The 14,379-nt window shown below is 38.7% G+C and overlaps 1 protein-coding gene across 1 annotated transcript in view; it reads left to right on the forward strand.

Annotated features, from left to right (window-relative positions):
• LOC145688413 (uncharacterized) overlaps positions 1 to 14,118 on the forward strand; it is a 57,416-nt gene extending 43,298 nt beyond the window's left edge. Inside the window, exon 2 of the mRNA XM_081762623.1 lies at positions 9,471 to 14,118. Within this exon, the coding sequence (XP_081618749.1) occupies positions 12,980 to 14,110 (1,131 nt within the window). The 5' untranslated portion in view covers positions 9,471 to 12,979 and the 3' untranslated portion in view covers positions 14,111 to 14,118. The remainder of the gene's footprint in view (positions 1 to 9,470) is intronic.
• Positions 14,119 to 14,379: the final 261 nt, after the last annotated feature.

Consider the following 14,379-nt stretch of genomic DNA (forward strand, 5'->3'; position numbering starts at 1 on the left):
CACCACCCAAATGACCCATTGGCCCACTCTGACCCATCAACCATCGTGATCCACTCTGACCCACCACCAACTATGAACCACTCTGAACCATTGCGACCAACTCCGACCCACCAAAACCCATCGACATCAACTCTGACCGATGACCCACGTCCTCCTCTCCATTGAGTAAAGAGATTACACTTGTAATAAAACAAGACTGTGAAATTATCACTTATCGGAGTTTGAATTTCTACCGTCATTGGCTCAAGCACCTCTTTGTTACAATACTGGTGGGTCTGACCTTTACGATATATAATGGCAAAGTGTTTCTCATCTTCCGAATTAAAATGAATTTAAATTTATCATATGTAATTATTTCTTTGTTGCCTTACAGACACATTTCAGTAGAAAATAGGGTGAAATTTAAAAGTTTCGAATCAAGGAAAAGTAGACCAACGTAAAAAAAAAAAAGAGAGAGAGAGAGAGAGAGAGAGAGACTAATTTTCTATATAATTAAGCATGCCGTACTAATTGGAAATTCCCATGTAATTAAGTTTAGAATACAAATTTTATGGCCATTTTTCTCTAACTTTATGGCTTGATTGCCTTATGCTCGGAACGCTCCATATATTAAACACCAGCTTCAGCAATTATAAATAGAAAGCAGTGGGTATAAAATTCAAAAAGAACTTTAGTTTGCATTACTCAATTTTTTTCTCAACTAATATCAATCGTTTTCGATTATTTTTACAAATCAACCCACTACCAATTTCCAATATATAGAAAATGCACCCCCGTCCCCCCGCTCATAAAAGACAATTTTAAAAAATGCCAGGGCATATTCTCTTTATTTTTAATAAAGAGTTATATGCTGAATTTCAGCTCTCAGTTGAACGGCTTGTGAGATACTAAATTTTTCGCAAAAATTCGGACTTCTACTCCCCCTAAGGATATGTATTATAATGAAAGTGACACGCGTATGATAACTCCCCAGTTGGGATTGGAGCCTGATTATATACCAAACGTCAATTCATTTGACTTTGCAATTTGACCGTGATGATTACGCAGACATAGTTACTTTCAATTTTTTATGATACATATCCTTATTTCATATGTTACAGATGATTCAAAAATATTTTTTCAAGCAGTTAGCTCCTCTAGAATCTCACAGGCTGCATCCCAAAATCCAATTCCTACTATCCTATGACAATCCAAAAGTGACTGAACTTTTTTTATTAGGAACAAATGACAAAAGAAAAGTGGAGATCTTGAAAATAAAATGTAGAAAAGCTCGGTGCCCCCAATAACTCCATATTTCTCCGCCCCTTCATTCCGAACTTAAAAATAAAACTTAATTCGAATATGGTTAATTAGTGAATTTATTACAGTTAAATTCCACTCACTACATGCTACAGCTACAACTATGTAAGAAAAAATAACAACTGTGAAACATGTTCTGAATTACTATTACATTTCTTACGCTATTATTAAACATATTAGAATAGTAAAAGAGGATTGTTCGTGAAATAGTATATTTGCTCATGATTTTTACTTTTTCATACGGAAAAAATTAAAATATTATTCAAGTTTTAAAATTTGCACTCTGCAAATATGTTGCCCTCTAGGCAATGGGACTAATGTGGACTAATGGGAAATGCTGCACTGTTAGCGGCGCTGAAAACTTTATGATTCGATTCTAATATCGGTTGATTTCGATATCTTTATGTCGCTACGTAACCACCCTGGGTGCTAATGGGAGCTTAATTGGACTTGAATTGAAAGTAGAGCTATTCACCTAAGCGACCACGAAACTATGGATTCAATAATAATATCGACCCGTTTCTAGCAATTTTGATATGTATCCCGACAGTACTCTTTTTCCAGACTGTAAGAAATATAGTTAAAATTGCTCTAGATATATCAGAATTATGTTGAAACACACACATAAATCCACTTTTATATTCTGTATAAATAGAGAGAGAGTGAGCGAGCGAGCGAGCGAGAGAGGGCGACTCAAGGCATCACCACTTCCACATTGCAAAAGCATATATCAGGAATTGAATTGAAAATCTATGTAAAGACTTTCTGCTGTGGCATGCTTCATAAGGACAATTCCAGTCTGCTCACGTGACCTTTGGGGTTCATGAATTTTTTTGCGAGCGTTCCGACTTTGGATTCTCTGTTTATACCCTCTGTTTATGCATCGAATAACTTTTCAAGAACATAAATGACATTCTATATTATGAATGTTGAGAATTACTCTCTATATGACAAATAGCTGCAAATAAATACACTACATGATTTATTTATTGCTATTGAACGATTTTCTTAACTTGTATTTACATCCTCATATATAATACCGACCTACTGTGAAAATTATCTCAGATGTTATATTTTAAACATAATAATTACTATGTTCTGCAATTATTATGTTATATATAAACAACTTATGTATTTTAATGTAATTATTTTATATAATTTTTCATGCATTGCGGAAAATATAATTTTAAAAAAAGTATTGACCCAAATTGGATTCGAACTCACAACCTTATGATTTGAAATCCGACAGCTTACCAATGAGCTAACACAAGGACTTCTAGAACTAAGCTTCTAGCGATGTATAACGGATCTCAAGATAATTATGACATTCATATCCATGACAAACGCTGTTTCTGTTCTACTTTGACTTTTATTTTAGTACTCAGGCGATAATTATGTTCTATTTCTTAACTTTGAGCATTCTTTTACATATGGAAAGATTCTTTAACGTATTTAAATGCTCCATTACGTATAGAGAGCTAAATGACAAACAAGCATGTGCAAGGTTTCGAAATATTGTATCATTAAGTATTTCAATCAATGTTGCTTTTTTAAACACTTGGTAACAAGTCTTATTATATTTAAAAGAAGAAAAACACATCTGCAAACTTTTTCCCGATTGCAAAGGCTGGCTTGGAGGTTCGAACCTGGCTTACTTTTTCCCGAAGATACCCGAAGCTGGACTTAGAAAATTTTTGCCTCAAAACACCAATAAAGAATGCGCTCAACCTTTTTGAGACAAGGTGTACGTGTAATAATAAGCTGTGGCATTGTTGGCGAATATTTAAAATATGTAAACCTCCATGAGCAAGAGGCTCATAGATCGTTGGACGAGCAACTCTGAAGATTTGTTTATGCCACAGAAAGTATAATGCATGGCTGGTGATTTTACTTTCATATTTGACCGGTAATGTGAAAATTTGAGCAAGAAACCAGAGTTGAGAAAATGCAAATGCATTAAGAAAATAAGCACGACCATATAATGTAAGGTCTCGCAACTTATTAGCATATAAAGTAGAAATTATTTTAGCCGTGACTTGCGAATAATTATAATCTATGGTTTCTTTTATTGTGCGTCGCCAGTGAACTCCTAAAAGTTTAAAACCATCAACAAGAGTAAAAGGTGTGTGATAAAATTGCTCAACCTCAGAGTGAAAACAAAAAAGTTTACTTTTGTGGTAATTAACAACAGCACCCGAAATACTAGCAAATTTATTAAGCTCAGTCTGAACCACCTGTAAATCTGCAGAGGAATTAAGTACGACGTGGACATCATCAATGTATGCTTGAATGCAAATGGCCCTTGTTTCAATACGGACACCAGGCAAAAGATTATTAAGTTTGTATACTAAGGGTGCAATAGCTAAACTCTATAGAATGGAACTTAAGGGGGATCCCTGGGGAAGACCTCTTTTCACAACCAAATACTTAGATAAAATATCATTACAATGTATTTGAAGTAAGCGATCGGAAGAAAGCGCTTTTATCATAGAAACAAAATGAGGTCTGATACCATAAGACGACAGTAATTGATATAAATAATCAAGATGGAGATGATCAAAAGCTTGTGTCATATCGACTGAGAATAATGCAGTGGTAGAACCGTGAACATTAGTAAAACAAGCAATAGTGTCCCTGATATTACTGAAGGCGACATACAACGGGGGGCAAGAGCCATGACCAAACTGAAATGGAGACAATAAACGGTGTAAGACGTGCCTCAGTCTATTTGCAAGAAGACGGGCAAGAATCTTGTAGTCAGAATTAAGTAATGTAATAAGGCGGTAATCTTGAATGCGAGTAGAATGGGCATGTTTAGGAACCAATACCCAAAAGCCTTTTTCCATGTGTCTAGTCAAGTGAGGCCGACTCCAAAATCCATTAAACATATGAGTGAGGAATGGTAACATCAAGTCAGTAAACATTAAGTACATTTCATTGGGTATCATATCAGGACCTGCTGACTTTTGTCGTTTAGCCATAAGAATGGCATTTTTAACTTCCTGTTCTGTTAATGGTGCATCCAGTTTCTCGATCGGCAGCCTCCAAGCTAGGAAGCATAGCAAAAAAGGGGGAAGAGGAAGTATTAATAGAAGATACATTTGTATATAAACTGGTATAATACGTATGAAAGCATGGCACCACCTGATTACCCTGATGCACAGTGTTAGTCTGATCTACTAATTTACTTATAAGTTTACGTTGACCGCGTTTGCGCTGTTTACAAATTTGTTGAAGTGTCGCATCCTCCGTTGCATTACAACTTTCTGTTTTACTTCTGACAAAAAAACCTTTTGTGCGCTTCCGATACAATGATATCAGTAACGCTTTAATTTCTTTGACCTTGACAAACACAGAAGGAGGCATAGGTCCAGGATATGCAGAGTAATAGTCATGAAGTAAACGAGTATAATAATTAAACTGGGTATGATAAGCATGCCAACGCTCCTTACTATAATGTCTACATACAGATCTTAAAGCTGGTTTAATATAAAGTTCCCAACGAGTAAGCAAGGATGAACGTCCACTATAATTGGAAAATTGGCGCCACTTACTGAGAAGGCGTTGTTGCAACTCAGGATCCGTTAATAGAGATGTATTCATATGCCATACTGGCGAACAGTGATAAAATTTTTGAACAGGAAACTTCAATGTTAACAATACAGCACAGTGATCGGTGAACGAAGCAGGGTAAAGTTGTATATCTACCACACAAGGAATTAAGGATTTAGATATGTAAAATCTGTCTAACCGACTAGAACTGTGGCTAGTAAAGAATGAATTGCCTAGTTCCGTAGGCTTATAATAATTCCAAACATCGATAAGGTTAAACGAAGTGACTACCTGTTGTAGGGTAGACGAAATGTTGCATCCTGGATGATGATCTTGCGCAAAAAGAGATCAATTGAAATCGCCTGCGCAGATAATAGGAGCGATACTATCATGTAAAGCGACTGCAAGATAATAGGAGCAGTGCTATCATGTAAAGCGACTGCGGACAGCCGACTAGGAGTGGTCCTCCAGCTTGGGGGTTTGGGTAGGGCTAACGACCTCATCCTGTAAAAAAAGCACTTGTTCAGAAATATTCACAAAAGCCTTGAACAAGGACTGATAACTTGGCACGACCACAGTAAAACAAAATGGACATGAGATTTGGAACATGGAACATTAGGAATCTTTATTGGGCAGGCGCGTTAAAATGCGTAACGAGTGAGTTAGAGAAATAGAGGATGGACGTAGTAGGAGTGCAGGAAGTTAGGTGGGAAGGAAATGGATCTGTGAATTCCGGAAATTTTTCGTTCTTTTACGGGAAAGGAAATGAAAATTACCAGTTAGGAACAGTGTTTTATGTTCATAAACGTATATTACCAGCTATTAAACTGGTTGAATTTGTTACTGACAGACTTTCTTTTATTACTCTTAAAGGACGGTGGTGTGATATTATTGTTTTAGACGTATTATCTGTCAGGAAAGTAATTGTACGCCTGTTTTTTGAGTCTGGCATTCCTGCGCTCCATCGATGGAGAGTATGAGAATTAAATCAATCAAATGTTTACTGAGGGACAAGAAGAAAAGTCTGATCTGAATAAGACATTGCAGAGGGGCACAAGCTGTGAATACGAATAGCGCATAGTGTAAATAAAGGACGATACCGAAAGAGAAAGCCAGAAACAGCTGCTAAACGGAGAAAAGAGAGTAAAAATTGTCGAAGTGGGAACATAAAATAGAAATACAACAAATATGCCAACAACTAAGCGTTTAACAGTTAACGGCCTTGGTGTAGTGGTAAAGCGCTAGATTACAAATACAAAGAACGGCAGTTCGAATCTGCTCCAAGAAGTATATATGTTTCTTCAAATAATGCATACAACACATGAAAGGTGGTAAAAGAGAGCGTATTACCCGTTTAAGATATTAAGTGAAACCGAGTTTAAAATTTTGGGTGAAATTTATTAGATAAGTGAAATAATGAAAATGAGGAAGCAAGTATATTTAATCAGGGGTTGTATCAGAGTGTGGTGACCGAAAAAACTGGAAATTTTCCGAATTTCGCCCATGTGAGTCTCTACGATAGGCAAATTTCGTCAGAAATGTGCGTGTAGCAGAGAGAGAGAGGGAGAGAGAAATGCTGTCCGAACTGAGAGTGTGGTGCATCCATTCAAATCAACGAGATGACAAATAGACGCTTACATAATAAGAATGTGGAATACAAACAACCATAAAATAGCAAAGTAATAATTGCAAGCGTTATCACCTAAAGTTCCAAGATCCGAACAACATATCACTAATATCCCGAATGCCAAAATATTGGGACTTACACAACTCCCCCTCTCCCCAAATGTGTCCTGTGAAAACAATCACAAGTTTTGGGATGAGGGACCATATTGAGCCTACAATATTAAACTATACAAGTAGACTTTTAGCAGATTCGTATTCAGTTATTTTTTTTCCACAACCAGTTCTATTGATATTCAAAACAGCAAAAGCACTATATTTGTGAACGACAAAGCGAAGTTATTGCAACACTGCGTTACACAGTGAATCATGCACATTGCACTCGCGAGTTTTGCTATGCAGAGGCTAGCCACCGAGGCACGCTGAATAGCGCCTGAAGGAAGTAGGGAGGACAGATAGCGATACAGTGAACGGAACAAGCAATGCATTACAGACATTTGAAGAGACAAAAAAAAAGATCCCTTTTTCCACATTTCATGCTATAGTTCTAAGTTCCATTTCCACACCAAAGTTACATGCCTAGACTATTATAAAATTCCATTACACTTAATCCAGAGCCTTCAAACAACTTTGTTCTACGAAGGGAAACGTAGAACACTACACTTATAGATATACCAAACATAGGCAGTTAAGAAGTAATAAATGAATGCAATTAACCCCACATAATCACGATTGTCTAAATATACACTGGTTTCAAACAATTAGACACATAACAAACATTCACAACACCATTATAACGTATCATATGATAATTGCACTTCAAAAGTGGTAGAATGAAAACCGTAGACTGACCGTGGAATGAAAAACGTAGAAAATAGAATGATTTTTTTTAAAAAAATACAATTATGAACACAAGTTAGTGAAGGAAACAATGACGGTCAATGAAAGATGATCCGAGGTCGGATTTGAAGAAATGACTTGATAATGAGATGACAACAGAATTTTATAAAAGGAATGGTTATGATGCGCTAGACACAATATGGTTGTCTGTTTCGTCTCGTCATGTGAAAATGTCTCGTTTCAGAGGGGTGAGAAAAAACCTGTTTCGTCTTGTGCAGTGGCGGATCTAGCTCGGGGGCGGGGGTCTAGGCCCCCCACTTTCAGATTGACGAAAATAATTTAAGCTATTATTAATATACTTTTGAAAATTTATAGGAAGTTCATGATATACTTATCATAGTCTAAATTCAGGCAGCCCCCATGAGTTTTTAAGTTCTAGATCCGCCACTGGTTTCGTGGCTACCCCAGTGTCATCTCTTGCTTCCGAAACGAGACAAATTGTTATCAAGTTTCTTTCGTCTAATTTTCTATCGTAAACCTCATAATAATAGAAGTAAAATTGGAAGCCATGCGGCTTCAAAATGTAACGAAATTTACAAGTTAGAATTTATAATTGGACAAGAGAGAGTTATGGAATGCTTTCGAGACATTTAACACGCGACGAGTCCAGACAAGGACTTGTCACGTATCGTCTAGGAAAACGAGACGAGACAGACGCTTTGTCTCGTCTCGTCTCGTCTCAGATTTAACAAAACCTATATTATCTCGTCCATGCTGAATTGGAAGTCTCTCACCTGAGATGAAGTAGATCGTGGGCCGTGGGTCAACAGGATCACCATTTTCTTCTTCATCTTCTTTTACATTTGTTTCTATTTACTTACCTGGGATGAGTATCTAACAAGGACAAGGCAGACTTTGTTAAATGAACTTAGGGGCCATCTTTCGCGAGGTAGTAGCTCACATCTAAACTGCGAGAGCGCAATAGCCAGAAATAGCCTAGAAAAAGCGTCTTAAATTTCGACTCGCCGTATATATGGTACGACGACTAAAATTATCAAGTAGCGGTGTGGCAGAGTGTGGAGCATTCACGACTCCTGTGTAAAGGGTCCATCGTTCGATTCCCGCTCGAGTCAACTTGTTTTTCTACCAATAAAGTAGTCATTTATAACTACAAGTAAAATATTAATTCACTATATGTTCATATATTCTAAGCGATAGGAACTTTCAAATCATTTGTAATTTTTTTTAATGTTTTATGTGAACTAGTTACAAAATATAACCTATTTCATAAATATATTGATATCACTAGCTGTATTACGGTTACCACAGTCGTTGTGTCCGAAGTTTCGTGTCTATATCTGTTGACAATGTGCGAATTGCAAGGGGGATGAGGGGGAAATCCGATAGGGAATACTGAATGAATGCTATAGCCAAAGGGGATTTCCGAATTATCCCCCTCGCAATTCGCACTCTGTCTACAGATATAGACACGAATCGTCAAGAACATTTTTTATTTAACGACTTTATGAAATAGGTTATATTTGAATCTAGTTCACATGAAACATTGAAAACTTTTACAACTGATTTAAAAATTCATGCATTTGGTGAATTAATGTTTTACTTGTAGTTATAAATGAGTATTTTATTGGTAAAAGTAAAAAGAAGTTGACTCGAGCCGGAATCGAACTCGCGATCCTTCACACATGAATTGTGAATCCACACTCTGTCACGCCGTCACTTGGTAATTTTCGGCGTCGTATCATATATACGGCGAGTCGAAACTTTAAGACGCATTTTGTGGACTATTGCGCTCTCCCAGTTTGTAATATTAACACTTTAAATTTGCACTACTACCTCGCGAATGTTCATTTAACAAAGTCTGCTTTTCCCTTGTAAGATATAGTCATCTCAGGTAAGTAAATAGAAACAAATGCCAAAAAGAAAAGGAAGAAAATTGCAAAATTCCAGCACTTCACCCCCACATTATCTTCTCATGTAATATCATACGCTAAATATGCCTAAGTTCAATCCTGATGTTTGGAACGAACCGGTTATGTTCCTGTAATGATATTTCCACGAAAGTGCATGCCGAAGTTAATTTATTCCATGATCTGGTGACAATTTAGTGCCCATTATAAACTAAACTACTGTGGTAGTCTCCTCCCACAGCACCATGCAGGTGACGTCACCCAAAGGGTTAGCAACACTGCTGTCCAGTCGGCGAGCCTACGAAGCGGATATACACGGAAAGCAGCGAGAGAGGCTCGACCACTTCGAACTCGACGGTTGCTGGAGCAGGCAGGAGCAAGTAGTGAGCTCCTAATCAAGAAAGAAGAATAGGACGTTTGCTGGAGCAGGCAGGAGCAAGTAGTGAGCTCCTAATCAAGAAGGAAGAATAGGACGTGCTACACGGCAGACTAAACTTCATAAGTATCCTAATATATCTGAACAGTGGACAAATATTTAGTTAAATACTTTGAAATATAAACATTTTAAATTGTATATTTAAATATTGAGGCCATCAGCCTAATAAAAATTGTTGTTTATATTCAATTGTTTTCGTCCATCCACCTGCTTGAATCGCATGCCTTTAGCTGTAGCTTTTCTTACATGTGTTTTACCTGCGTTTTAAGTAAGTAATTAGGAAGCGTATTCCTGCTGTTGGCTGCCTTGGCCGACAACGGTGAAATTTTCACTTGTTGTGAGGGTTTGTGGGTCCCCGGATCATTTAATGTGAATATCTCTTCAAAATTATTTTAATTAAATGAGCCGGCGACCATAAATTAAAAGATTATGAGACTCATGTCTCGTTTTCTTGCTCGCAAAACGAGATAACACTGTGTCGTACAAGGCAAGCTAAAGGTCGCCATAGTTTCGACCACGTGGCATGCAGAGTGGATGTCGGTAGCGACCCCTCCGATTTCAGGTTCTAACACGCCTTCACGCCTGTTTTGTGACAAAGAAAAGAGTCAATTTGTGCTATTTTATGATCACGTTTTTATTTTCGGCAGAACTATCGTTGGCATTCTGAGTTTAATTTCTACCTTCATTTTGATGTTCCTTGTACTTTTTATGAGTTTTTCCACCAGATCCCATGGAAGCAATTTCAATTCATGAATATTTGTCCATGTTCACATTTTTCTAATGAAGTGTCAGTGCATTTATTTTTGTTTTGTTTTGCTTGTATTTCGCGAGTGAAGTGCCATAAATGTCCGTAGTATGTAAGATTTTAGAGCACGCGAGTGAAGTGTATTTATATGTCCGTTTCATTTAGTACTATCAGAAAGTTTTTGTTTGATCACGTGTTCCCATGCCCCCATGCATGTTGGTCTGACTTGCTTTCATATTGATATCAATATAACTCAACTTTCTTAAAAAAAAATCAACGTAATCTGTACTTTTAGACCATCGATTGTAGATCATTTGTATTCACATGCAGCCCTCATTCTGCAGTTTTTGAGTTTTTTTCTTTCTTGCGAAGTTCAATTTCAGTCTTTCCTTTGCGACGGTATTAGAGTTTTCATGATAATTGTATGTTATTAAGAAGTGGCCAAATCAAGATGGCTATGAGCATGGAAGGGCTTAAAGAAATGATGAAGTCGTTAATGAACGATCAGGCAAAAGATATACACAATCAGCTCAAATCCAACCAGGATGAGCTGACCAGACAGATACAAAGCGTGGAACAAAAACTTTCTGGCTCAATAAAGGATTTAGAAACAAATCTACGTACTGAATTTAGTGCCGCGAATGACGAGATGAAAACGGAATTGTCGTCACTTTGCGACGTCGTTGTTACAGTTATGCAAAACACGGAGAAAGGTCTTGAAGAAACATGTGATTGCATTCAGTCTCTTGACAAACGCTGTACGAGCCTTGAAACCGTAACTGCGAAGAATAAGAGTAGTATTGTGGATCTCGAGCGTGATACAGCACGGATTTCAAACGATACGAAAACCATTCAGGATCACTGTACTAAAGGTTACGAGCATTTAGCGTCGCGAGTTCATCAGGTCGATTCGTCTCTTACTCAGTTCGTGCGACAGTATAATGCACTCTTCTTGAGTTTTTCACAAGAACTGGAAACGTGCAAGGCCATCAGCTATAACAAAACACAATCTGTACTCTCGCAGGTGCAAGAGCTGCGTAACACTACACCTATCCACGAGCCGCCTCCGGTGACCGTATTCAACGCCCAGCCATCCCATTTCTCTTCGCAACCAAGTCAATTTTCACGAACGTCCCCCTCCCCCAATATTCACACGCAGTCACAGAATCGTGACGAAGCGTATGAAAGTGCATTGTCTGACGGGGAAGGTGAACAACACAACCGTGTAGTGCCACGTGTGTAAGTTAGGTTCTCCGATATTGCCCATCTCACTAAGTTCTGCGGAACTAACGCGTCAATTTTGCCCGACAGCTTTCTTACAAAATTCGAAAGGGAAATGAGTTTCCTACACGTCCCGCGCAGCCAATATCTTGAAATGCTTGAGTTCTGTTTACAGGGTGACGCGCTTTCCTGGTTTCATCTCAATCGCACCAAAATAAGCAACTACAGTCAATTCTGTGTCGCGTTAAAACATTATTATCAAAATAGCTTCATCGTCGCGAACAGACTTACAGCTCTTCGTACAGAACGTTTCACGCCCACGAAGCACGCTTCGGTAGAGTCATTCGTCGTAAACCGCTTCCAAGATATCAAGGCGTTATGTCCTTCTATTACCGATGCCGAAATAATTTCAACTGTCATTCCTTTGCTCCCCACTCGATTTCAAACGTATCTAGTCGCAACTCAACATGAACGGTTCCATGACTTTGTAAGTTGCGTACAAAGACTCGAAGCTTTGCAGGGATCAGTTAATGAGACTCGTTCCACGTCTCACAACGCGTCACGCTTCACTACACCACGCAGTAATTTCAACACGCGACAACACACAACGTCATATGTTCCGCGCGCCAACAACACGCAAACTTCTGCTTCTTTGAATAACAATACGTCGTCACGAACGTTTCCGAGTCATGTGAACCGGATTTCGTATGAGCAAAACGAAACCACGCGTGAAAATCAAAACACTTCGCAGCATTCTCGTAACGCTCAGTCCCGATCGTCACTTTCGTTCCGTAATGGACATCGTGGACGGAACCGGAACCGTAGCCTGCCTTCACATAGTCAGCGTCCGAGCAGGAACGAAAGGCAAAATCACGTGCGCTTTCAATCACCGTCTTCAGAACCGGAAACTGATGATCGTGACGAACGACGCAGTTCCTCGGCGTTCCGACCGTTGAGCGACGATGACATGTATCACGAACAACAGAGCTATTTAAACTTGTAAAGAGCTTTCTTGGTTCGGAGGTCAAGAATAGCTATGGCACGGGTAACGATAATGTAAGCAAATCCTCCATTAGAGATAATTTAAGTTGCGAGACAGATTGCAAGAGCTTTTTCGTGAGGCAGTCTCTTCTCAACGTGGACCAGTCAAGTGATACTGTCAATTTTGAAAGTTTAGGTGACAGTGATTCAGAGAGTGATGATGAACCTCATGCTCCATCCACGAAACAATTAGAATTTCTTGAGTGCACGTGCAGTTCAAATATTAAGGTGGAAATTCTTGGGAAAGAGTACACGTGTCTTTTGGATGGAGGCTCACAATGCTCAGTTCTTGATATGTGGTCAAATATAAGCAAAATAGTTTCGTCACCACGGTTGAGCCCAGTTTCACATGTATCACTTGTAGGGTTTCATGGTGGAAAGAGAGCACATGTGAAAGGAAAAGATTGCATTCCTATCAAACTTGCAGAATTGGAAATTATTGTACAATTTTTAGTAGTTCCGAACATCAACGAAAATATCATTTTGGGTCTTGACGTATTGTCACAGTTACGTACCATTCTAGATTACGGTAACTGCACCGCTACATTTCACCATTCGGATTTTTATGCTATTTGCAACCTTCTGCCCGTGGTCAGTGAAAGAAAAGTTCGCAAAACCGTAAACAACATAGTACTACATTCCAGTGTGGCCCCGTCCAATACGGAAGACTCGTATTGGCAAAAGTTAACTCCCGAGAAGCACTCAGAACAGGATTACGAATTGTGCTATAGTCCTGATGACGTTATCATTGACGATACGGAAAGCATTTTGTGCACACAAGAATGCGAGGCCATGCTTGTAGCTCACACGCAGAATTGTGCAGACTCTTATACTGACGTTTTCAATGGGAGGGGTATATCTCACGAAAGTCACCCCGAGCTTTTTGCTTCCGATGAAGAAATTATGAAAGCAGTAGAGTCATCACACGTTCCTTTAGAGTATAAAGATAGTCTTACTAACATTCTATTTAAGCACAAACATGTCTTTGCCAAGTTCCCAGGATTGTGTCGCGATTTTGAATACGACTTTAATATCACACACACGGATCCTATTGTACGAAAGGCTTACCCTGTTGCACACAGATATAGAGATGCAGTAAATCGTGAAATAAACAAGCTGCTTTTCCTTGGGGTTTTAGAGAAAGCTTCGTCACATCACTTGAATCCTCTTCACGTGGTCCCCAAAAAGACTCTAAATGAAGATGGCACTCCATCTATACGCTTGGTGACAGATCTGAGAGGTACTAATGCTGTTACTCCCTTGCACCATCAGAGACCAGAAAAGATTGATGAATTGCTAGCCAAATTTAGCGGAAAGAGCATATTTTCAACCCTAGACTTTTCACAGTCGTACCAACAAGTGGGTATTTCCCCAAATTCGAGGCCTTTCACTGCATTTTTATATGGTGGTGTCCAGTATCAGTGATGCCAGGTACCGAACGGACTAAAGAATGGCTCAACTGCCTTAAATATGTGCCTGCAACATGTACTTGGTGACGAACTCGCTCGCCAGACCATCAAATACATTGATGACCTCTGCCTTGCAAATTCCACGCCAACAGAACACCTGTCTTTGCTAGAAGAAGTACTTTCAAAAATTAAACATTCAGGCATGACGCTGAATTTGGCCAAGTGCGACTTTTTCAAGTCTGAAACGCAATTTCTCAGTTTTCAGATCACACCACGTGGATATCG

The sequence above is a fragment of the Thermobia domestica genome, chromosome 6 (assembly GCF_964235325.1).
Source record: "Thermobia domestica chromosome 6, izTheDome1.hap1.1, whole genome shotgun sequence".
In the NCBI taxonomy this organism is placed as follows: domain Eukaryota; kingdom Metazoa; phylum Arthropoda; class Insecta; order Zygentoma; family Lepismatidae; genus Thermobia; species Thermobia domestica.